This window comes from Myodes glareolus, chromosome 14 (assembly GCF_982192425.1).
Source record: "Myodes glareolus chromosome 14, mMyoGla1.1, whole genome shotgun sequence".
Taxonomy (NCBI): domain Eukaryota; kingdom Metazoa; phylum Chordata; class Mammalia; order Rodentia; family Cricetidae; genus Myodes; species Myodes glareolus.
Window position 1 is genome coordinate 11,268,879 of NC_142039.1, and position 27,535 is coordinate 11,296,413.

Below are 27,535 nucleotides of genomic sequence, written 5' to 3' on the forward strand. Positions count from 1 at the left end.
CTTGACATGTACTCATTCTGCAGCCTAAGATGCTCTAAAATTAAAAATTTTTTTCCTGTCTTAACCTCCATGGTACTAAATGCCAGAGACATGCACTGTTGGCCTTGGTAGGAAAGAAGTTTTATTTTCTTCATACCAACTGCTGCTGAGTTGTCTTAGCAAATATTTCTCAGGAATTAAAATTCTCTTTCTGAAATTCTAAAAATTCTGAGTTTTTGGTTGCTTCCTGGAAATTCAGCACAACTGGAGGAATGTTACTGGTGCAAAGCAAGCTTGAGGTGATCTGTTGCTATGGGGCATTGATATTTCTGCCATGCAACGATAGAAGAATCAGATGACTGAAAAATAAAAAATCAATCTTCTACAAGGCTTATGCCTAATGCTTCACTGAGTAGTAAACAGCTGAGGTTTAATCAGACTTCATATTTCTCAAAAGTTCCAAAAACCTGTGTTATTATTGTCTGAAGTAACAAAGAGAAAACATGACTCAAAGTAAGAAAAGTAAACAAATTTATGCTATAGCGTCTTATATTAATTCCAATAAATAATTTTGAGAAAATATTAAAACAACGATTTAGAGCTTGGGGTATAGCCTAAAGAAGAGAAAACTTGCCTAGTATATACAAGGCCCAGAGCGTAATCCTCAGCACCATGTATACATACCCACCAACCCACCCACCCCCACAGCAGCACAGACACAGCAACACACACACACATATACGCACAAAGATCTTTTAAGCATATAACTTCATTTCATATATGATGTGGGATTCCCCTATGCATTCTGTGAATGTGTTTTAATACCATTGGTCAATGAAGAAGCTGCTTCAGCCTGTAGCAGCGCAGAATATAGCCAGGCTGGAAGAGATATAGAAAGTAGGCAGAGTCAGATAGATGCCATTTAACTGCTAAAATAGGAGGACAAGCTGGAACCTTACTGGTAGGCAATAGCCTCATGATACACAGATTAATAGTAATGGGTTAATTAAAGTTGTAAGAGCTAGCTAGAAATATGCCTAAGTCATTGGCCAAACAGTGCTGTAATTATTATAGTTTCTGTGTGATTATTTGGTCTGGGGGACTGGGAAGGCAAAGAGGAGTCTCTGCTGGCACATACAGATTTCTTCACAACTAGAAATAAACTTGTTTCAAGTAAACATTTAATAATATAGCAAAAATATCAAGAAAAAAAATAATATTCACATTTCCTTTTCTCTGAGTCGTGTATTGTTTTGTGTACTCCTTCAGACAGCACAGATGGTATCTGTAGATTATTAATATGGTTTTATAGTTTCTTTGTCATTTTCTATATTTATTAAAAAGAAACACAGCCTTCTATTGATATTAGTTGTGTCCTTCACATTCACCAACATATAATGAATATTTTTTGTCATGGTATTTTTCAATGGAAAATTCACCTAAATTTTTATCTCTAAAATTTTCATCACAGTACTAAAATCACACAGAAATACGTTTCTATCATCACTAAAAAACATTTCTTTAAGGATTTCAAAATATCCTTACACTGTTTATTATGTATAGCATTACACTGTATATTACAATTATTTTTTTCTTCCCAGATCTTCAAATTATGCTAATTCAGATTTACTTGGTGATTCTAAAGACTCCCTGGCACGTTTTAATGAAATTTGACAACTGTACCTTCAGAATCACTAGTTCAATTTATTCCTAGAAAGCTTCTGACTAATCAGCAATGAATACCTCTGCTAGGAGTTTCTGGAGAGGCACACACAATTGATAAGATGACAGAAAAGATGTCCAAGTATTAGTTGTTTATAAGCCTCTCAACAGGAAGTCTACTATATAATATGTCTAGAAAGAATTATCAGTCCATCAGGGTCAATCATTTATTCCTTATTTATTTTATTGCAACCATTTATTCCTTATTTTATTACTAGAGGTATCATACATTCACTGCTGTTAATTCTAATAAATGATTTTTTATTTAGGGGATATTATATGATAATTGCTATTATTTCTGAATAGTAGCAATGTTCAGGCTAAATCTACTTTTTTCATTAAGCTTAAGATATGAGTGATATCCTTTGATTCCTGAAGATACAAAAATCAGTGTAACACACACACATGTACACATTCATATATACACACACATGTATGCACACATAGATACATAGAGTCATATATCTTCCAGTCATTCTTAGTTCCTACTGTTTATCCATACATATGTAGGTTTGCTTGAGAACATGATTATGGAACAGCTGCTAGGAGATGTTAAGAAAAAAAAATGACCAGGACTGTGGTTTTACTCTAGTATGGCAAGAGAGTTATCTTTAGAAAAAATGGTAAGGATAAAGGTTTATTTAGGAATGAAAATAAGAAAAGTTGAAAGAATTTTTCTGTTTCCTACACAAATGCTATAAAAACATCTGCAGATTGCAAAAAGCTAGAGAGACAAAGGGGATTGACTCGAAGACTGCTTCAGAGAGCAGGGTCAGAGAACAGGGAGCTACATGTGCTTGGCTCCCTGTAGTACCTAGCTGAGGTAGTAGGAAATCATTTTCTGTGCTTCTAATCTGCATGCCCAGGAACAGTTTTTGAAAATCAGATAGCTATATATCCTCAGTTTTGAAGAAAGATAAAGCCATTGTGACAGACCATGGAACTGAACCACAATTTGAATTTCTTTTTTAAGTTTTATTATTTTTTTATTTTATTATTTTTAAATAATTTTTTATTGATTTTTTTGAGCTATACATTTTTCTCTGCTCCCCTCTATTCCTCTCCCCATCCATCCAACCCTCTCCCATGGTCCCCATGCTCTCAATTTACTCAGGAGATCTTGTCTTTTTCTACTTCCCATGTAAATTTGATCTATGTATGTTTCTCTTAGGGTCCTCTAGGTTCTCTGGGATTGTGAATTATAGGCTGGTTTTCTTTGCTTTATGTCTAAAAGTCACTTATGAGTAAGTACATATATTTGTCTTTCTGGGTCTAGGTTACCTCACTCAATATGATGTTTTCTATTTCCATCCATTTGCCTGCAAATTTCAAGATGTCATTATTTTTTCTGCTGTGTAATACTCCATTGCGTAAATGTGTCATATTTTCCTTACCTATTCTTTGGTCGAGGGGCATTTAGATTGTTTCCATGTTCTTGCTATGATGCACAATTTTTGCTAAGAACATAGTTGAGCACTTGTCCTTTTGGTACAATTGAGCATCCTCTAGGTATATACCCCAGAAGTGGTACTGCTGGTTCTTAAGGAAGGTTTTTCCCTTAATTTTCTGAGCAATCACCACACTGATATACAATGGGGCTTGTAACAGCTTGCATTCCCACCAGCATTGCAGGATTTTTCCATTTACCCCACAACCTCTCCAGCATAAGTTGTCATCAGTGGTTTTGATCTTGGCCATTCCTGCAGGTGTAAGATGGAACCTCAGAGTTGTTTTGATTTGCATTTCTCTGATGACTAAGGATATTGAGCATCTCCTTAAGTATCTTTCAGCCATTTTAGATTTCTCTGTTGAGAGTTTTCTGTTTAGGTCTGTACTCCATTTTTTTATTGGACTATTTATTCTTTTGATGACAAATTTCTTGAGATCTTTGTATATTTTAGAGATCAGTCCTCTGTCTGATGTGGAGTTGGTAAAGAAAGATCGCTTCCCATTCAGTAGGCTGCCATTTTGTTTTCTTGACCATGTCCCTAGCTTTACAAAAGCTTTTCAGTTTCAGGAGGTCCATTTATTAATTGTTTCTCTCAGTGTCTGTGCTACTGGGGTTATATTTAGGAAGTAGTCTCCTGTGCCCATGCATTCAAAGTGTACTTCCCACTTTCTCTTCTATGAGGTTCAGTGTGGTTAGCTTTATGTTGAGATTTTTGATCCATTTGGACTTGAGTTTTGTGCATGGTGATAGATATGGATCTATTTTCATTCTTCTACATGTTGATATTCAGTATGCCAGCATCATTTGTTAACTATGTTTTCAACAGTGCGAATTCTCTTGTCAAAATATACTAATATGTATATACTAATAAAATATAACCAAGGAAATTAAACAGCATTAATGGAAGTGATTACAACTGAGGGACTTGGTGGTTTCCTTAAATTGTTTTATTTGGGAAGAATAATAAATAGCTGTATTAGAGTTAGTATTTGGAGTAAAATTCAAAAAATTTAAAACCACAAGGTTTTTCTTTTTTTAATGTATATGTGATACATGTATGTATATGTATCCATATTTGTATGTGAGCATGTAGGGTCACATAGGTGCCATTACATTTGGAGACCAGTGTTTCATCTCAAAAGTCATCCTCCATTGCTCTTCTACCTTATACAATGCAGTAGAACTTCTGCTTCCTCAGTGACAGAGATCAAACCCTGAGATCACAAAGATGGCTAGTTTTGCTAGCCAGCTTTGCTCTGGGGATTCCTGCCTCTGCTCCCTAGACTAGAACTGCAGGTGGATTACCATGCCCATCTTGCAATTGCATGGGTTGTAGGGAGCTGAACTCCAGTCTCCTTGATTGCGCAGCAAGCATTTAACCACCAAGGCAACTTCCCCGTCACAGAACACATTTTAAAATAACATTATTCCAGTTATTAGTAATTGATTATTTACCAGAGAACAAATATCCCCACTTAACTTGAGATATTCAGGTGTCAGTTATAGGGGCTCCTGACAACGTTTGTGCTTTCCTGCTGAAGTACAGAGACTATTCTAGGTTTTTTGACACAAAGAAAATAAGGAAGCAGCCTGGGGAAGGGAAAGGCTGACAAAGTGAGGAGAATGGATGAAATGGATGTGGAGAAAGTGCAGGATGGCAGTACCAGATGTACCTTTGCCTTGGCCAGTTACGATAAGTTTGGAATAGAAAAGTAGACAGTGAAGCCGTAGTGATGGAAGGATGCTCCCTTGGCCTTTCTGAAGCTGCTTTAGTGCAGTGCTAATTTGCTGCCCAAAGTCATAAAAATTTCATTACAAAGTTCATGGGCAGAGAGATTATCTCTTGACATGTACATTTATATATTCAACACCTAGGAGTAGAACTTCATTCAGAAGTAAATGCAAGTCCCCTGAATTTCCCAATTAATGTATATTTAGATACAAAATTAATATTTATTCCTATTTTCTGAAGGGATCACTTACCTCCAGAAGCACATTCAGGGGTAAAAGTGATATCATCAAGAGCAATAAAGATGTCTTCCTTTCCACCTAAGTCAGCTTCAAACACCACCTTGAATGGACTGTTACTAGAGAGAGGTACATGTGCATAGGTCCATCCAGTGTCTTTGTTTTGCATCATGGACCACATCAAGATGTTTAGTCCTGATTCCTCGATGATATACACCTAAAACAATAACCAGAAAAAATAACTTTTTTATGGTTGGATGTTAAAGGTAGATTTAATCATTATCAATTAAATTGATTTGGATTATTTAAGTCATTTAGTAATCAGAATAATATATACAAAATCTTTACTATCATAATAGAAAATCTCCCTGGAGCAATTATATCAATATTCATCACTAAAGATTAAAGCAAAAATACTGACCCATGTAATGAAGAAAACATAACATTGATTTATTATAATATTACGGTTAAGGTTTTTGACAGATCAACTCCACAATATTTAATAATATGAAGAAAATTTAGTGACATCTATGAAGAGGCACACAAGTCTGAGCATTTGTGCTTAGACTACAGAAGAATGGGCTGCTTTAGTGACAATCATGCATCCAGGTTACATGGGTAAACTGCATAGCTTTCCCTGGATTCCAATGCTGCATCTCACAGAGGCTCCATATCCCTGCAGCACAGCAGGACAGTCTCTGTGTTGACTTGGATTCCAGGAGTGGACACTGCAGGATGTCAGGAACACTTTGCTTGTTTCATTAAGTATTGAACTCATTAAAAGTAGTGTCGGCAAAGCATAAGTAAGAAGAAAGTGTGATTTGTCTTAGACCCAGCAGCTCTCAGTGATTCTGTGTTTAATCACCACAGACAGGTCAAAGTAGAAAACTGAGATTCAGTTCCATCCTTAGAAGTGCATGGTTTAACGGAGTTTTAAGCTTAAAAAAATACTCCAATCTTATTTGATAAAAAGAAAATATTCAGAATAGTAAATATGTAGATTTCTCTTGAAACTAAGAACTTAATAGAGGTTAACATAAGCTAATAAAATACAAAAATAGCAACAATATGGTCAATATTAATAAAAGTTTAACCCATTCGAATATTTTATATTCAATGAACCTTAATTAGTGTATAGGTATACAGTAAGACTATTAACTTCTATCTTGAACACTGGAGTTGCAGAAACAAAAATTTAATAATTAAAAATGCACAAAACACAGGACTATGCTGTTGGGTGTAATATAAAAGGGGCTTGGAAATCACCCTCATCTCCTTACAAACAAGAAAGGCGTCTAAACATAGCAAAAATGAGCAACTTTTCACAGATCCCAGAGATACAGAGAAAACAACTTCTAAAGTGAAAAAAAAAAAGGACAGAAAATGGGGTGGGAGGAGGCAGAAGAAAAGCTGAACACCAACGTATGGCCACAGAGTACAAGGACAAAACAAAACCTGAGAAACGACTGTAAATGACACATCCCAGAACACAGTCTCATGCAAAAAAAAAAAAAAAAAAATAGACTGACCCCTATACCAAAGACAAAATTACCTGTTTGAAAGCCTGACGTCCATCTGTCCTGGGATCCACAGTGGAAGGCAAAAAGTCACTCCCAAATGTTGTCCATTGACCAAAACACAGTAAGTGGTAGAAATGTGCGTACACTGCACATACCATGGACACACAAAACACTCACACACATGAACACACACACACGCATGCACAGGTGTCTGCCTAAATAAGCATAAAATAATAAGAACAAACACTGAATTTAAAGTCAGAGGATTACAGAATTTTCTGTTACTGACATTGCAAACAAACAAATGGGGTTTCTATGTAATAACAGGAGAAGACACCGGAACAAAAGCCCTTATTTGAGCAGAAATTTCTCTGGAAAAATAAGGATAGCATGTAACCATAGCAAATATTAAATAGACTAACTGCTGGTCATAGAATCTTATACTAAAGGGCTATGCATCCGCTTGTTTCTATTTTCTTGTTTAACAAGCTGTCAACAACAACAAGACATTTATGTAACACAAGACAAAAGACAACATAGCGTAAATAAGAGGACCAAACTATGAATTAGACTTCTAGATGGGAAAGAAGCTGATAGGAAACTTCCTATTTTAGCTCAAGGATTTTAGCAGCATCAGAAGCAAGAAAAGATGTACACTATGAGAACTCCAATACAAGCCAAAAGAGACTGATACAAATAAATAGTATAACAGGAAAGAATAATGTCCGTGATGGACTTGATAGACTTAACACAGAAAAGGTAAGAATGAAGGAACATATAAAAATGTCAACAGAAACTTCAAAACTTGAAGTAGAACTATCCACAAACAAACAGACAATAAGAGCAGAACAGGATACTGGAGTCTGTGGACTGACTAGGAGATCTTCTCTAATGATAGACATCAGAGCAACGATCTGGGATGACCTGAGAGCATCCAAGAGGACAGAGAGTAGCACAGGTGTGTATTATCTACACCTAAACGTTTAAACTCCAGAGATGCAAAAAAAGAGACAAAGAGAAAAAACTTGAAAAAGTACTACTGGGAAAAATATTCCTCAATTATAGATGAGGAAGTATGAGAAAACATGAGACTTCTTCTCAGAGACTTGCTTATTCAAGTCAAAAGTGTGCTGTAACATAGAATACGAAGTAGTTTTAAATGCTAAAAGGAAAAAAAATCATCACTATTTAAAATTCTTTATCAAGTCAAGTTAATATCAAAGGATAATAAACCCTTCTTCAGATAGGTAAAACATTGAGAAAAAAATTCATAGACCTAATTTGCAAATAAAGTTAGGAGGATTTTTTTTTCAGACACAGGGGAAATAAGACAGGCCTAAATACCAGATTTATATAAAGTAAGACTGTTATAGAAGAAACAGATTTAAAACCTGAATTGTTTTGTTGATGTTGCTCCTCTTATGTTATTCATGCAGATAATTTGATGTAAAAAAATAAGAATATTATTCTCTTTTTAGTGTTTGGGTATGAGAAATCAATGATTGTAAATGATTGTAACAAAGGAAATTTAGGGTAAGTTGAGAGTATTCTATTCTAGTGTACTTGGATTCCCCAGGAAACTGTGCAGTATTATTTGAAGGTGACCTTGGATTTATTTTCCATGCACATTGACACCTCATGAGAAAACTAGGGTTAGTTTGAAAACCAGCCATTGATAGACAAGGAGACCAGAAAATTTCAATCTAACAAAATAGCATAATGAAAATATAATGGCGAGGGTGGGGTGGGAGGCAAGCAGCAATTATGACAGCTATTTATTCACGTATCAATGCCTACTTTAAAGGCAAATAAAGCAACTGAAAGAAGGTATTTTCAGAGTCAACCAAAAGTTAAGATCTGAGTGTGTGCTTCTTTGAAGGAACTCTGTTAAATATCATGGCATTAACTAGATGAAAATCAGTGAAATGAACAGTACACCAGAGATGACTCTAACTATAAGAAATGTGGAGACGCTGTACTAATGTTGGGCAAATCAGACTTTGGAGAAAGAAAACTTAACAGGGATAATAAAGTCCTTCCTGTAGACTAGAGGCTTTATCCTTCCTATAAACAAACCTGTTGAAGCCCCAAGGTGATGTTATTCAAATGTGCCACCTTCAGAAAGTGATCAGATCTCAAGGACTACCCTCCTCAATTTGATTAGTACCAGAATGATGGAAGACTGAGGGAGATTTCTGGGAGCTGTTCTCATGTAAGGACAGACAAGAAATATTTTTTCTATTTACAAATTACTCTTTCTAAAGCCTTTTGCAATTGTGGCCCTAGTGAATCGAGATGGAATTATAAAAGTTTCCTAAATTACATACACATCCTCAAAAAAAAAACCTAAAAAACAAAAAAACAAAAAACAGTGTTATCAAATACTTGAGACAAAAGTGAATATATCTAAAGGAGAAAGGAAATGAATCTATTATAGCTGAAGACTTCAACCTTTCTTTACCAGTGATTGACAGATCAGAGGGAACAAAGCAGTCAAGACATGTTTGAAGTGAAGAACATCAATCAACTGGGTCCATTTACATTTATACAATGCTTCAATCAGCAACAGAGGAAGATATATTCTTCTCAAGCTTACACATAAAAATCACTGAAATTGATGGCATTCTGGAAAAAAAAACCCACATGGTAGCCAAGTTAAATGAGTGAAAGTGATCTGGCTCTCAGACCGCAGTAGAATTAAACTAGAAGATCATAATGGAGAGATAACACTTAGAGCAAAGAAGTTTTACAAGAAACTAAATGTTGTTTCGAAATAACTCAAAATTCAGCCTTTGGTGTTTACATGATAAAGTATAGAAATGTGTGGGGTGTGGGGGCAGGGGTGTATTTTATAATTACAGAATATTAAGGATAAGTATAAGGATCTGGGGCTGGAGAGATAGCTCAGAGGTTAAGAGCACTGGCTGCTCTTCCAGAGGTCCTGAGTTCAATTCCCAGCAACCACATGGTGGCTCAAAACCATCTGTAATGAGATCTGGTGCCCTCTTCTGGCCTGCAAGTTTACATGGAAGCAGAACACTGTATATGTAATAAATAAATCTTAAAAGAAAAAGAATGATAAGTATAAGGATCTGTGTGTTTATTTGGTACTGAGCAGCTGCAGAACTTGGCATAACAGAAACTTGTCTATCTCTAGATGTAATGAATGGGCCAATTCCTTGAAAAACAAACAAATCAAAACTCACAAAGAGAAAAATCAGCAATAAAAATATGATTTTGCCTGTTAAAGAGTGTGACTAGATTGATAACGTTCCAAATAATACACAAACCCAAACTAATATTAGAAATGAAACTATACATTAATATCTCCCATGATCATTAAGAAGAAAAATACTTCAAAGCTATTAACAAATCAAATCTACCAATATATTAAGAATAATTTAATGTCATGAACAAAGAAATTGATTACAAGCATATTATGTCAGTAAAAAATCAGTAATCATTCAATATAGTACATCAAATCAGTAGGCTATAAACAAAATGTCTTATATTTACACATGTAAACACATGTATGGGATGGAAAATGCTGACTCTCAGGAGTCCTGAAGAATCAGAAACAGCTACTAATACACACAATTCCTAGTAAGGGCTTTCTAGGAATTTCATAGCACAAATAAAACACACAAATAGAACTGAGGCACTTTTGAATAATCACAGGTGTAAGAAACAATCACTACTATCAGCAACAATCAAAGAGGGGCAGGCTTTTCTAGCAGAATTATGGAAGCACTCAAGAAAATAATGCCTCAGGTACAAGATAATAATGAATCAAGGGTTTGCAAGCATGCTATTTTAGCAACTTGTCTGAGGAGCAGATGAGGATAACATTTGTATCTGGAAAGACTGGGCAGGTAAATCCTGTGAAAGTGCTTGAGCTCAGGGATTTCCAAGTTGAGCTATGGGATCACATAAATGAGGCAATGCTTCCTGAGACTACTACAAACAACTTTTACCGCCTCCAACGAATAATAAAAAAGAGTATATCAGAAACATAAGACCACCAAAGTCATAGCTTCTCTTTGACAATAGAGTAACATAGAATTGGAGGTCATTCAGAGTGTACAGTCACTGCCAGAAGAAAGGTACTTATTGGTTTGTCTCACAAACTGGAACATATGTGCTATTATTATTGAAACAAGGTCCACCTACATACAGAGATGTATCCAAATACTTTTGGGAAACAAAGAATTATAACTAATTCCTTGCATCTACATTCGGTGTCAATTAAATTTAGTAAGTTCAAACACGCACACACACACACTCAGACACAAGAGATTTTTTTCATGGGTTATGAAGACTAGCACAAGCGTTCAGATAAAACCTTCAGTATTAAATCGATTATCAGTAGGGGCAAGATTAAATGCAACTGCAGAATGAACTAAGTGAATCAAAAATTCTCCCGAGGATAAAGACGAAGCCATGAGGAATCCAAGAGAACTTAGGAACTGTAGCACTGGAATGTGAATGGCTTAGTCATCAGAAGGACAGCTTGAACACAGGAAAGAATGGTGGGGTTTCAGATAGAGGAAAGCCCAGGTGAGGATATAAGTAAGTTAACGACAGAAGCCTCAGATGAAACCACATCTGTCCACACATTGATTTTCAGTCTTTGGCCAGAAATGTGAGAAAATGCATTGCTAATGTTTATGTTGTCTAGTTTGTAGTTTTGTGCTATGGTCCCTAGCATATCAAATTAGAAAACAGCTTAACATTGTAGATTGCATAGAATTAATAGGTTGGTGAGAAAAAAATAGCTGAGAAATATTTTTAATTAATATTAACATGCTATAAATGTCAGGTATTTTTATTAATATGGTTACCAAAAATATGTGTCTTCTTTAGGAAGTTCATTTAATAATCCAGTCAATTATAAGAAACTACAGAGCCTAATTAGTAAAATCTTGCCAAAGGTATTCTTTTAGTGATGGATGGCTATATTCAAATATAAAATGGATTGTTAATCATAACAGATGAAAATTATCAACCAGTTTAATAAAAAAATCCACTTCACACAAAACAATGACAATTACAACTTTAAAACTTTTGGAATAAGGAAGAATAACTGAAATTCAGTGAATATCATAAACTCCAAATAAAGGCAATAAATGACAAAATAAAAGGCAAATAGAAGTCCAAGAAAATGCCATTATCATAAAGAAAGAAGAGGGGCAATAACTATCCACAGTCATTGTCTTGAGTCTTATATCATACTAACATAGCACTGACATGTAAGAGCTAAGACTGACAAATGCATAAACAAAAACAAACAACAGCAACAAAAACAGATACTCAGTATAGGTAAGGAATTTGACACACCTTTCTAATTAGACTAAACAGGATACTAAGATGAAAGAGAAGATGAAATGATTCAATTTATTTCTCTTTTTATCACTCAACTATGTATATACCCATATTAGCAATGAACTAGGTGTAATAATTCCTTCAAGCATTTTAAAGAAAATGTGTATGTATGTATAGATTCAACAAATGACAAAAGGGGCCTGGGAAATAAACAGAAGTAAGACAAAGGGTTCAATCAATGGTATGGAAATAATTACGGTTATGTGTTAAAAAAATTCTTGAGATTCTAATCTATCTTCATTTCTATGCAAGAGTAAAAACTAAGTAATTAGCTAAACCCACAACTCCAAATTGTAGAATAATAAATGAGAACATTTTACTCTTCTATGATGGGAAAGGGCTTGGTAAGTAAGGTACCAAATCCAGATTCTATACAGAATTTGAAAAAACGATAGAGTTCACCAACTAAAAATGTAAAAGAAAACTTTCTTTAGTTTCCAATATGTTAAATAGTCCTTTGAAGAAGTCTTCCTCAGCCTGGGACCCAGACTTCTAAGCAAAGCTGATTTGGTTATTTCTCAAGGTGACTTTGTACCTAGTCCATTTATAGTCAGGTGTGAGAAATACTTTCTTTTGCAAATTCCCACTTCTATGTCTTCACAATGTGACTTGATTTTCATTTCCAGAAGGAATGCTTTTCAACTGGAGGTGGTTTTTCTCTCTTTATTGCACTATGAAGGGGAAGTCTATGCAGAAGGTCAAATTAGATTAGCTCTCTCCTCTTGAGTTTAACCTCTGCACTTGTGCACTGCCATTCTGTCTTGTGTAATTTATAATTTAATAGTGGATTACAGCAATGTTTTTCTCTAAGGCTTTTTTTCTATTATCTGCAAGTGGAGATATACATACTATTTCAGCATCTTTTTCTCTATTTCATGTGTCAAAGTATCTCTCTGTTGTCAAATCCTATACACCAAATTTTGCCAGACTGTTAACATGGACCCATATTCTTGCCATGTGATAGGTGACAGGTGTGTGTAGATACACTGAGAAATCATTGAGTACTACATGCCATTAGCAGAGGAAGAATACTAGGCGCTTTCATAGGACCTATAACCTGCTCAGTCACAGGTTCTTGGTCCCGATACTGTTCTAGCTATGAGTTCTATACTGTGGAGTTGATATTTGTACCATTATTAGACCAGTGTGCATACCTTGTCAATCAGATCTTTATTGTATCAAGTTGGATACTCATCTGACCAAAAAAAAAAAAAACCTTCTAAAGTTCATGGACCATTGTAGAAGATGAAGTGGAAAGACTGTAAGAGGCAGAGGTGGTGGATGACTACAAAAGCAAAACAAAGCAAAACACAACAAAGTAGTACTTCAGGAGCACAGCAGAGCAGTTGTACATATGAGTTTACAAGGACTGTGACAACATCCACAAGACCTAAACAAGTTCAATTCAGACAATAATCTCAATGTGGAGGGGTAGCCTGGGATTGACGTCCCACCCCTAGCTGAGGAGCTATTGATAATGATAACTGCTGGAGAGGGAGAGTTAGGTTGTTTTTAAGGTAAAATCCCTGGTGGGTCAAATATGTACCAATGGATGGTCACACATCCAAGAGAATATTGGCGACAATAATTGGACTTCATGAATTAAAAAAAAAAGAATGACAACACAATGTTGGTGGATATTGAGTGGGGGGAATAGATTTGGGAGGAAATGGAAGAGGAGTTAGATAATCAAAATACATGCATGGGATTCTCAAAACATTAATACCAATGAAATCATCTTTGCTCATTTTAACTATGGCTACAGCAATATTATTTGCATTACAGTATAAAAATATCTGCAGCATAGCAATAGTTGCATTGATAATGGCAGCCATATCATTTTTACTTTTATTTCTGCTTAAATTAGTGAGAATTGACCAATTTTGTTGATCAATATATTCTGGCTTTCTTGCAGGTCTTTTTAGGGTACAGATATCTGTTATGCATTTTCAGCCATTCCAATGTATAACACACTATAGGGCCATTTATATGTGTCATTGTTTCCTCTCTTAAATACTCACTAGTATTTTTCCCTTAAGTGGCTCTGATGAGAAGTGCCATACTGCTTGTGAATGTATGGCAAGGATGAAAGAAAACTGCTAGGTCTGGGAAGTCAATTAAAACCTACTTAAAAAAAATCTCTAAAAGGAGCAACAACTTTCATCATAACACAAGATTCACTTTCAACCTAAATAGTAATAATAAAAGTAATTTAAAATGTGGATATTTAAGCTGACCTAGATCTATCTTATATGAATTGTTGTCTATTTAATTTTGAATACATATTCTTTATAAATACAAGTAGAAGTTTTAGTGTTTTGTTTTTTTGTTTTGTTTTGTTTGACACCTCCATTGTCCTCCACTTCTCTATCCACTTGCCTGAAACTTCCTGCAGCAGTCGCGAGAGCTATGAAATACAGTTGACTCTTTGCATCTATACAAACCTAGAGGGAACATCCAGGGCCCGCAGAGCAGCTCATATGCAGTCACTTGTTAATTACAGCCTTACAGTACTAAATTCTAACCTAATGCCTGATTAATATGTGAATATAAATCCAAGATGTATTTTTTTCCATTACTAAGAGGATTTAATCATTGTATTTTATTGGGTCATTATTCATATTATCACCTTATATATAGCTGGTGAAGAGAATTGTGAATTGTGAATTTGAAACTCTTCTTGTCTCAGAGTATTATCTGCTCATGGCTGGTGTCTCTGGTTCACAGTCATCTGGGTTTTTAGACACAAGATGTATTGGAATGGGTCTCATCTTTCTTTGTTATTTGCTATTTTGAGTTTTATGAGTCTGGGGTATCATAAAGAGTAGAGTTCTGCTTGAACTGACAGTGGAAGCCTTTAAAGGTCTCGGTTTTGTGTAGGCAGTGATCAATATTGTAATGGTCTGTCCTGTCCATTTAAGAGACAAGCCCTGCCTATTCCCTCCCCCATCCACCACTGAGGCAGGCAGATCCTCCTTCCTGCTTCCAGCTGAGTTTCTTCCCTTTCAATTTCTCTCCCAAACTGGTAGCTACTGCTGTGGCTTCCCCCTCCCCTGCTCTTCCCCTATCTCACCTTTTCCCTTACCCCTCCATAACCCACTAAATAAATACTCACTTCCTCTGCATGGTGTGCCTACCTGTCTCTGTGGGTCTCCTACTTATCATGCAGCTCCCTGCCTAGGACCCTCTGGCCCTCATGTCCGGCGGGCTACTTAGGGGCTTCCTGACTGGGACCTGAATGCCTTTGTAGCCCCCATGGTCTCATGACCCGCTGCCCCCTGCCTACTGCCACTCGGGGACCTGCAGCATTTTATTTTAAACCATCACAAATATGACATACCTTAGGAAGTTACCGAAGGCAGATCTCAGTTTGACAAAGACGCCCCGTGGCTCTTGTCCTTTAACTGTTTATCCAACAGATAATTATATGAAGTCCTGAACAAGTGAACTAAGTATGTTGTTTCATAGGAAACTCGGCAGAACAAACATATTCAACATACCTTTCACTGCTTTCTATACATGAAGAGTTCGTAGACACATACAACTATTTGACTTACCATTAGATTTCTATGATATCTATGATTTAAGGCAAATTTATATTAAAAGGAATAACATGTCATACATGTTACGCCCAGATCCACGAAGTCCCCCAAAAATCAACAAGGAGATAAGTCCTGTATATAAAAGCAAACAGCCATTGTTTTATACAAGTTTGCAAACTTGGTGTCTCCATGTATCCAACATATTTGAATAATTGGAGAGCAACGAGCTCAGTTAGAGTTGGGTTTTTATAGTAGTAAAGGTGGGGATGAGGGGTTTCTAAGAATCAGGACCCCTGATTGACTGACATTTGTCTAAGGGTGTCCTGGTGAGTATGTTGGCAGGTGATCCTATCTACAAGGGTTGGAACTTTAGGTGTTTCCTTTGAATGGTTTATCCTTGGGTGATGAGCATTTAACAATCATCATAACAACAATTTCCATGGGTTTTTGAATGAGAATATTTACATGCTAGTAAATTTGAATTCTATAGGCTTTAATAGAAATTGTTTAGATCTATGAATTCAACTTTAAAATAAAAGCTATTTCAGAATGGCAAGCTAATTATTCTGAAATATGAACATTAGACCTCTAAGACACCATTCAGATTTATCAAATCATGTCATCACAGAGAAAGTTTGAAGAAGTAGTTCATTTCACTTTTTCTCCATGAACAGCCATAAATGAATATTACACAAAATTTTATGAAAGCTAAATTTTATTTCATTTTTTATTAACTTTTTCATATAATACATTTTCATCATATTGCTCCATCCAACTCATCCAAGATCCTCTGGTGATCTCTAAACACCTACTTTCGTGTTCTTTCTTTCTCTCAAAAAATGAAGAATCAAAAAAAAAAACCAATAAGACAAAAACATGACAAAACAAAACAACATGAAGTATCTATAGATTCCATGAAATGTTACAAAGGGTATATATTTGGAAACATATGTGTTTCTTTTGATTTTATTAAGAAGAATTTGGAGAAATCAGGATGTTTACTTTTTTAACTGACATTACATTTAAAATATAAACAAATTCATGGCTAGGCTTCTGGGCTACTAAAGTTCAATATTTTCAGAGAAAAGTAATTTGTTTTCCTTTAGGGTTCTTAGGCTATCTGGATCAAAAGAAGACCACTATCATTTTATCGAGAGATTAATTTCATATGTGGTCATGTAGCTGAAAGTCAAAAAGAAGTTAACACGATTACGTTCTTCTATATTAACAGCCAGGAAATAGGCAATATTCAGTGAAATGGATACTGGTGGTATTTTTCTATAATTTCTTGCCTTTGTATCAAATCATGCTGATGACTTTGTAAACATTTTAATGTTCTTATTATACATTTACTTGAAAATGGTATTGTAGTATCCCTAGTCCTTCAAAGTATTTGTTTTTCTCATGCATCCTTCTACTTAAAAGGCTAGGATAGTCAGAGTAGTTTGACTTTTACTCCATAATTTAGCATGAATATCATGTTTAATTTTACCTGAACTTATCAACTGCATAAATTTATATTCATTGCTTTATATGATGAGTCATGTTATTGTAGTGATACAATTTAGGCATGCTTTATTTGGAAATAATCTCAAAATGCTGATGAAGAAATGTCCCATTTGCTATTTGTAGGTATTGTTTTTCCAGAGCACATTGAGGTTTCTTGTTAAATGGATCCATGCAATCTTTTGCCACGACTTCTAGTGAATGTTAATGGTTCTCCCCATTCATCTGTTGAATTCTATCCCTGGAAAATGTTATTAGGAAGTAGGGATCAACATCACCACATGAAAATGGATACTCTCAGATTTTAGTGTTGACCAAGACCCTTCCAGTATCTAACTACTCCTAGAGTTACTGGCTCAATTAAAGAAGGATCCAGAAAATTAGACAAACAATTCTGTCTCTGTCACTCTTTCTCTCTTTTTCTATGTGTGTATGTTTATGTGAATGTGTGCGCACATATAGCATAGTAGTTTATTTTTTACCCAAGTCTCTCTTCTCATGTATGAGAGATGCTCTCAAAGATATCAAATAACCCCAAGCCTATCACACCTTGCAGCTTCAGAACTAGAAGAAACCTCACAAGCCAAATCAAATAAAAAAGACCAGAAATACTAAACAAAAGTCACTGTATCATCAACCTCATCAAGACAGTCCAGAGCAGAAGGCAGCTCCCCCTCCCCACCACCATTACTGCCTATCATGTTGACTGCCAATTCCTCCCCAATACTCTTTCTAGAATTACTTGAAGACTGCCCAGAGTACAAAAGTATTTTTCCATTCTGCTGTCCTCTAATTAGAAAATCCATGAATGATCCCACAGCAAGAATCACAAATCATGACTGAGACCAACATTTGTAATTTAGAGGATACTTACAGATACATAGCTAAAGGCTAGGTTCTATATATTTGGGTACCCCAAGCAGATGACTAACCACCTACTCACAAAAGCATGGTTAGGCACTTGTTCTGAATGGAGAAGGATGCAGAATCATGCTAGTAAGTAAGTATGATCTGCTTGCTTTCCTGAATAACAAATCATTACAAAATAGAAAGACTAATAATGCAGAGTGTTTAGGAAGTTAGACTCCATGGAATATTTTTACAACCATAACTCAGTGTCCTGAATTATTATATATTGTATGTAGAAACTGAAAAAAATCACAAAGTGTTAAGGTATTGAACTGAGTCACATGTCCTTTAAATGTTAGAATGGACTTTCATTTCTATTGGTTTTCATCTGAAAAGAGATTCTCTCATAGAGTTGGGATAAATATTTCATTTCTTTGCATGCTTGAGAGACTCTGTTAGTCAGTGATTAGAACTAATATGGCTTTTGTTCTTTTGTTTTCTTTTTCAGGCTTCTTGGATAGACCACAGGTTGATAAGTAATGGATGCTAGAGTTTTGACGTAAGATTTTTTGCTAATCATGTAATCTAGGAGAAGGAAAAGTTGCTAAGCATCTTTGGGTCTGAATTTCTTTATTTTAAAGTTTGAAAGATATACCTCCTACACTAGGTAAATGTTTGAAATAAAATTAATAATATATATAATGTGTAAAAAATACCTCATGAAAGACAGGAAACATAACAGCTGTCACCATTTCCCAGAGACAGTGTTTGAGTTAAAAGCAATAAAACCAGTCATGTTGGTCTAAATGATTAATTGCTAGGTCATAACCCTGGGAGTTCCAACACACACTTTTAATTAAACGTAGAGCTCAAAATTGGTTCATCCTCGTTTAAAAAACTCATTAATCTTTGATAAAGCTAAAAGTATAAATATTGTCACCTTTCTTAAGGACTGATACTTTATAATTGGAGCAGATCTAAATTTAAAATTTCAAGGTAGCTTTACTTTTTCTGCTTGAGGTAGAGATTTCTCTATCATTATCTCTTGTATCACATTTCTTCATTGTCTTTAGGCAAGTTCTTATTTGTAAAGTACATGTACAATCTACTCAGACTCCTTTATCTCCAGGTACTCTTTAAATAGCAGATACCATAATTGAGTTCAGGTGGCAGTCATCAATGAGTTTAATCTTGACTCAGATAAAGATGAATTACACAGTACTGTATGCCAAAGTCCCACCGCCCCAGGTAGAAATGAGAAATTAATGGTGCCACCATCGGCAGCGTGACTAGCAAAGGGGGTGGTGGCTGAAATTTACATGATGAATTTTTCCACAGACACAGATCTACCTCCTTCCATACCTTTAAAATCCCCATAATCTGGGGATCTACCATGTAGAACCAGAACCGAACGGTACACATGCCAAGGCTTGCCGGGAAGAGCTGAGAGGTAATGATTCTTGCAATAGACCCTTGTTTGGAGACAGAAGAGTTGATGTACAGGAAATGCCGACCACTACCTAGAACAGATTGAGAAAAAGTTTTGTTTTTCAGTGCAGCAATTTATTTTGCTGAATAATACCGAATATGTTTAAACCATGTACAAATAACATCATTACCTTAAATGCTCTCCCTTCCTCTGCCTCCCTCCACCTTACTAGTTAAATAGAATTTATCTCTTACAAGTCATTTCAAAATAGCAATTAATTCTTCTGAAGAAAAATGTGTTGCTACGGTCATGTGATATGCTGGGTTTATTTTACACAGGACTCAACTATGTTGACTCTGAAGGTATGATACTTTCCTCCAATTCATTCAAACCTGTATGTTATGCATCGTAGTCGGGTACAGCGTGTGCACCTTGTTTTCAATTGTTCTTACTTCTACACTAGCCAGAGTAGTAAGATGTGGCTAAAGTTTAAGCAGAATGTGATTCTGAGAATAATTACATAATTTGTTTGTTGGTGTATTGTGTATTTATGGCGGGGGTTGTTTGCCTGTGTAGACATATGTGAAAGATACAGGTTAATAATATGTGTGTGTTTCTGTCACTCTCCACCTTACACTTTGACAAAAGGCTTCTCACTAGACCTGGAGTTTTTCCATTAGGATAATCTGTCTGGACAGCAAGAACTAGGGATCCTCATGTCCCCATGACCAATAGGTTGCAGATATATCTTAGCTAGCCTGGTTTTAAGTGACTGCTGGGAATATTAACTCAGGTCCTTGTGCTTGCACAACAATGACTTTACTCACTGAGTCCCCAGCTCCATTTTATTCTTTCCACTGTGCTACAAATAGCATCTGTGCTCCTCAGATGCATTTGTTTGTCAAAGGCATTTGAATTCAATATAATTGGATTTGTTTTCTGATTGACATCATTGTCAAAACCTATCAAGCTGCTTTACTTTTTCTTGCTTTTCCGAGGGAGCAGATAAGTTACATGGATAGTTACAAATAAGTCTAATGAATTATTTTCTACTTAATATGCTTTTTTCTTTGTGGCTTATCAGTGTTCAAGGATCAGCAGCAATTTTCTCCCTTCACTTCTTACAGTGGAACTTTGTGCTTTCTTTTGTTGTTTCAAGTATCTTAGTCAGAGTGTTTTCCATTTTATCTAACCTTTCAAAAACTATCTTCTATTTTTACTTATTTTCTTTTGCACATTACATTAACAACTACTCGTTTGACACTTTAATTTTCTTCTTCCTTTGGTATCAAACAGCCTTTATCTTAAATTAATTTTATTGCTTTTTTCCTTCGAATGTTCCAAATTTTCTTATGTGTTTTAGTATATTCAATGAAATATACAGATTTTGATGCTCTGTTCTCTTTTGAATTAAAATATGTTAAGATTGCTATAGAAACTTCCCTGAACCATGAGCTATTTAGAAGCTGTTTTTGAATCTGTGTATTGCTGAAAGTGTTAAAATTATATGCTGTGTTCTTGCATTATAAGGAGAAATGTGGAAAAATTGGGAAAGAATTAAAAGACATCAGTTTCAATCACTGGCAGAAATGAGGTGTGGTTGTTCTCAAGTTAGGCAGACATGTAAAGAAAGTAAAGAATACTTCTGATTTTATGTGAAATATCTGTTCTCCCAAGGAGAAGTTGTAAGAAGAATGCTGTGGATGGCTTCCTTTTCTTTAGATTTGTTATGTTCATAGTTCATGACATGTGTTCATCATGTGATTTTTCTGTGTTATTTTAGACTGCAGGCACTCTGCTGCTCTTGGATGAAGTCTTCTATAGAAATAATCAGGCCCAGATGGTTGATTATGTTGTTATGGTCAACCATGTCCTTCCTACTATTCTGCTGGCTGGGTACTTCCATTGATAAGCAAGTTTAATTGTCCAGGAGTCACAAAGTTCTTCTTAAATCTCTATCAGGATTCACTGGACAAATTATGATTTTTTTGGTATTGAATATTTTTGTATTCTGGGAGGAACAACCTATTTATTACCATGTATGTTCCTCTTCATCCTTAATAATATTCCTTGCTTGTGAGTCTTTGTCTGTACTCCCAAGTCCTTCTGATGCATGTCCTTCCTTTACTTTTGATCTTTCTGTCTTTATATTTAGTATGGATTCTGCACAGATAGTATTATGTCTTTTTTTCCACACTGACAATGCCTTTCTTTTAATTGATGAATTTGTACTATTAATATTTATTGATATAGTATATTATTGATAGAGTTGGTTCAATATGTATAATAATTTTTAACATTTTTGTACTCATTATTCTTTGTTTCTTTCCCCCCTCCATTCACTTTCTCTATTCTGTAGCTTTAATTAAGAATTTTATATGATTCAAATTTTCATCCCTCTGTATGCTAGTCACATACCTTGCAAAAGACACCTTTGCTAGTGGATGACCTTGAACTTAAAAATACATTACAACTAACTACCTACATATCTACCTACATATCACTTTATGGGTCCCAAAGGTAAGCACTGTCCAACAGCACACACCTTTTAAATCAACCCAAATTTCTCATATTGTTGAAAATTTATCTTTGCCTGTGTCAGCTTAGTTTTAGTGAAAAGGTTTCTTCTAAGGTCAGAGCCACCTGAGAGAAGAATATTCATGAATGTTTCTGTGACTCTTCCCCTCCCCTTGGAGGAAAGCTGAGGAACTCCTATTCTTCTAAGAAAAACCTGGTGGGATTTCAGAGTAGATGTTTCCCTAAGACTGCTCCTCTCCGAGTTTCATCTCCTGCAGGTTTCCATACTGAGTCCTCAGCTACTGGACAATCACGGCTTAGGAGACCTACCCAGTTCCCACAGAAATTCTTACCCAGGGCTTTCTGTCAGCATTTGTGACCCTGTGCCCATTTGCTTGCCTCTCACAGAAGCAGTGCCTGTTCCTGTGACCTTGCCTCTCTAGTGGATTCATGAAAAATGAAGACTTTTCAGCTGCACAGCCAGCTTATTATTAAATGGACAGGCAGTTTGCCTTAAATCATGGACATGCTGGGGAAGAACTGAAAATAACTTGTATCTATCTTTAAAATTTCCTAACTGACAATCTCTTATGATGCTCTTTGAAGACTTTTTTTTAATCCATCAAGAAAAAAAAATCTATCAAGGAAGGGTGGCACACACCTGTTGTTTCAGCCTTGGGAGTTTGAAACAGGAGGATTATATCAATTTTGAGGCCAATCTTGGCCTCAGAGTGAGATTGTTTCTCAAAAACTAAGACCCACTAAATCCAGTGAGTCAGAAGGAAGAACAGAAAGACAAGGGCACAATAAACAGATGTGTATGGAGGAAAGGTGGCCGACAGTGTTCAGAAAGAGGTAGGAGATGACAGGGCAAGGGGGAGAGTAACCAGAAGGCATCATGTCAAAGTGTGAAATTATCAGGGAACAAATTTGGCAAGAACAAAAGCACATCCACCATCAACAAATAATAAAAATATAAAGCTACTACCTGAAAGAAAACAACACCAAAAAGCAAAACAAAGCAAAAAGGAAGAAAAAATAACTAAAGATATAACTCAAGAAACATCTTAAGGAAGACTCTTCAGGATAAAAAGAAGGAGTCAAGACAACTTGATAGTTGTCTTCCTTCCCAAAGACCCCGAGAAGGGCATCTCACATGCTGCTAGATTAGGAGAAATAAGTAGAGCATTTTGTTTAAGACACAAAAAAATATTTCTAGATTTGAAGTTATTTTGTTTCATCATTTGGAAGCAAAGGTATGTGGCTCCCATGGTCAAGATAAACCTTGATACCCCTTTAACTTCTGCAAAGGACAGTAGCTTTCTCTTTGAAAATATGCTTTAATTCTATGCTGTCTTTAAACAAATAAGAACACATAACCTGCCTCTCATCTTGTTGCCTTTTTCCTACATGAGGATTTTCAGTGCATCATAACCACATAGTCTTATCTTGGATGTTAAGAAATAATTAATATGTTTGAATAGTGCAATGTAGGATTTATAGTTTAGCTCTAAAAGCGTATAACATGCAAAATGTAAATGAATATACTTTAATCTCAAGCCTTTTCTGTCCTAAATTCTAACATGGCATTGAAAGCCAAATATTTAGAGCCAAAAGAAAAGCAGTAATTACATTCATTGATACAAATGTAATCAAGTTCAAAGGTAGGAACTGAAGTATGATTTAAAACACTGCATTTCACTATATTTATTTTTCACCCTATATTCAGAAGAGTTTGTGTGTGGAGTTTTCCAGTGGGTCGTGGACAACCTATGGCAGCTGTGAGTTACCAACTGCCAATAGTTTCTCTGCTGGTCTTGAGAACTCTGAAGCCCTTCTTGCATTCATGCCAAAATTTTAATTGGCTTCTTCTTGTTATGTCATACAAGTAACCACAGCGGTGGCAAGCTGTTTTGTACAGCAGTCATGTCAAGTTCAGAAGGCAGCATTGCAACAATTCTCTTCCATATTCTTGGTTCTTATAGTCTTCAAGACCCAGTCCTTAAAATTTCCTAAATCATGGATAATGTGAGGTTGCAATGGATGACCCATCCACAGCAGAGCACTGAGTTACACTGTACCATTTAGGACTCTCTACATTAACTACTACCTCTTGCAAAAAGAAGCTTTTCTGATGAAAGTTGAGATAGCAAATCAATAGATTTACACAAATACTTAGAATGCAACTTGGAAGCTCATAAAAGATGGGCTTTTAACAAGATTAATAGTACCAGGCATGAAATCTCCTCTGCAAATCAGGCTTCATATCTAATCAGAAAGTAGTTGATTATTTCAGTGACATTGCTATGCCGCTATTGTACCAATGGATACGTCCTGCCAAACATGTCAGTATTGTATCTCTCATCAGTCTAAATGAGCCTTTTCTGGTACTGTGTAAACTACTCAGTAGAGATAGCATTCCTGGTCAGTTTAAGTAGGAATTTTATATGCCATGACTATAAAACACAAAAATAATCAATGTCCTCACTAATGGGGTTTTTTCAACACACATACACTTAATTAGAGGAAATAGCAGATCATTAACATGTGAAAATATGGGGAGGTTGATGTGGGAGTCCCTTCTTTGTGGTGATTACCATTAATGAATAAAGAAACTTCTTTGGACCTATAGAAAGGCAGAACTTAGGTAGTCAGGGAAATCTTGGAAAAGCTTAGGTAGGCTGAATGCTGGAAAAAAGAATGGCACAGTCAGGGGAATGCTGTGAAACCGCTGCCAGAGTCAGCCATGCAAAACTTTGCCAGTAAGACACTGTTATATGGAGATACACAGATTAATGGAGATGGGTTAAATTAATATGTAATAGCTAGCCAGTAAGAAGCTAGAGCTAATGGGCCAAGCAGTGATTTAATTAATACAGTTTCTGTGTTATTGTGTTATTTTTTCAGGTCCAAACTAGCCGGGCAGCGCTGGGAACCAACAAGTGGCCTCCTCCAACAGATTGGCATACCAACAAGGGTAATTGCATCCACATAAAAACCTGAAAATGTTAAAAATTAATTCTACACACACACACACACACACAGACACACACACACACACACCAGAGTTAAGCATGGTTTGCAAGCAGCATCTTCTTGGGTGGGCTCTGTTTGCTAAAAGCAAGCAGAGGCATGGCTCCTTTAAGAAATACTTTCCTGACTCAAAAATAGCAGAAAACCTTTGCTGTTTTGAAAGGCTTGCTTTCTTGTTCATGCTAACAGCCCAACCTCTGACTCTTTCAGGCAGGAGGTTTGGCTACAAAGCATTTTAGTAGGGTTTGTGAGCAGACTTCTGAAGCTTGCTTAATGGCAACATGGACTGGTTGTGTGCCTGAGAATGGGACTTTGTGCATGGCTCTCAGAGGTGCGAGCTGCTCCACCGTGTGGACTGGGTGGGCAAGCAGGAAGTACCATATATACCATAGTAATGGCACAACTTAAGTTTTAAGAAGCGTTTAGCATTTTAAGAAGCCCCTGGACAGTAAAGAATTACAGATATACAATAAAGGTAAATCCAGATGAGTCATAGTGTTGGATAAATGTACATAGGCTTGGAAGAGAGAAGAAAAAGAGTATAGAGAGTCGTAAAATAAAGTTAATGCTTTTAAAAAAGAAAAAAGTCTTTAAAAAGACAGAGTACAGATAATCATAGATTAAAAGGAGTAAAGTAAAACAAGCCACATAAAAATGGAAAATTCACAGAGAATCTGGATTATGTATATTATTGTATTATCTTTAATTTTTTTGACTGTGAATGAGCTAAGTACAGAGAGACATTTCATTGTATAGGTTGCTAAGTTAAACCAGAATATATATTATAAAAGTATCATGACTTCCAAATTTGAGTCTAAGGAAATGTTGCTTTGAAAAAGAGGAAGAGAAACTGTGGATTGCTTTGAGACTGGTGTGGTTTGATGGAACAAGACCTTCCAAACGTTGCCGTGAACAACTCCTAAAATTACTATGTGCCGAGAACAACTCCTAAAATTACTATGTCCAACCATCAGCAGGAAGCAGTATGGAGAAAACTATGTCAATATTTTCAAATATTGTATATAAAAGTTTGTTTACATGTAAAAGGGGTATGATATAGTTATAAATATTTTGCATTGGTATGGGTCTTGAATTTTTGGTACAAACTTAAGGTCAATTTTGTCATATGTGTATGTATTTCTGATCTTGATTATCTTATATTATATTCTCATATAATGTAGAATATTCTTATATTCTTATTAGTTATAGCCTTCTTTTTATTTTAGACAAAAAAGGGGAAATGTGATATATTTTCAGTGTTTTAATAAATAAAGCTTGCCTGAAGATCAGAGTTCAAAACAGCCATACTAGACAGCCATACAGGCTAGCCAGTGGTGACATACACCTTTAATTCCAGTAGCCACACTAGTTATCCATACAGACCAGGCAGTGGGAGCAAAAACCTGTAATCCCAGCAGCCACTTTAGTTAGTTATACAGGTTCAGTGGTGACGGTGCACACCTTTAATCCTAACACTAGAGAGGAATATAAGATTGGAGGAGATAGACCTTACTCTCAGTTTCAGTCTGAGGATTAGTGGAGGCATTTTGGTCTGAAGCAGAGGTAACAGCTAGTGGTTGGCTTCTTTGCTTTTCTGATCCTCAGCTTGAACCCCAAGCGCTCTCTCTCTCTCTCTCTCTCTCTCTCTCTCTCTCTCTCTCTCTCTCTCTCTCTGTTTTTATTATTCATACCACAATGCTTTACACTACATATGCTGTCTGAAATAGAGCCGTCCTTCATCTATCAAGCTTTATCTACTCTCACTTTCAAACATTTGCCAGCATTCAGCTGCTTACCGAACACTAAATATTAAAATCTAGCAAACCCTTAGTGAGAGGTCAGAATAGACTCCCTATATAGTGAAGAATTTGATACAGAAGAAAACATGAAGCCCTAAATTCTCAAGTGCCAGGGCAATTTAATGGGGAATCATTAAACCACTTCACTTCTGTACTTACATAAAGCTGTGTGGAATGATCAATAGCAACCAAGGAGGCAGTAATTGCAGAAGCAAAATTCTTTGGTTATTTGATTTCAAGGTGCCTAACAGCTTCCTATCTTCCATCTTAAATTCTCTTTACTATTCATATATCAGATCTCAGGAATCTCAGTGTGTCTTATAAAATCTGTCATAGTTTAATTAAGTGTGACCAGGGTGCAATATTCTGAAAGATGATTTTTATCAAATATTTCTCAATTTTACTCTCCCTGTTGATCCTAAATATTTTTGCACACTTTAAGTTTAGGACTTTACCTTTGCTTTATGATTTAAAGTTCCTAAGATTCTTAGTATAAATATTCTTAAATTTAACAACTATTTAGTTACCATTGGGAATACAGACAACTTTTCCAGTAGTATTCAACATTGATTTTAACAATTATTTAAAAAATTGACCACATTTTTGAAAATTAGTGTTTACTTAATATCCCATGTACATAATATGCATTCAACAGTGAAGTGTGCTTTGCTCAAATGACAATGATAATTTCCTATTGTAAGGGAAACAATATATTAGATACTTCACACTTCATGGCCATTCTTATATGAGCAGGAAATAGTTCAAATTGTCTTTTAGATGTGAGAGGCTATCATTTTATATTTGAAAATGTTTCATTGAATTATTGTGTTAAATGGCAA

General features: G+C 35.6%; 1 protein-coding gene across 3 annotated transcripts in view; it reads right to left on the reverse strand.

The window, feature by feature from the left end:
• The window catches only part of Malrd1 (MAM and LDL receptor class A domain containing 1), a 614,092-nt gene that overhangs the window by 120,300 nt on the left and 466,257 nt on the right, over positions 1–27,535 (reverse strand). For all 3 annotated transcript variants that reach the window (XM_087896346.1, XM_087896345.1, XM_087896344.1), the window contains 2 exons: positions 19,281–19,438; positions 5,135–5,336 (listed from right to left, as the gene is read on the reverse strand). In XM_087896346.1, the coding sequence (XP_087752472.1) occupies positions 5,135–5,336; positions 19,281–19,438 (360 nt within the window). The remainder of the gene's footprint in view (positions 1–5,134; positions 5,337–19,280; positions 19,439–27,535) is intronic.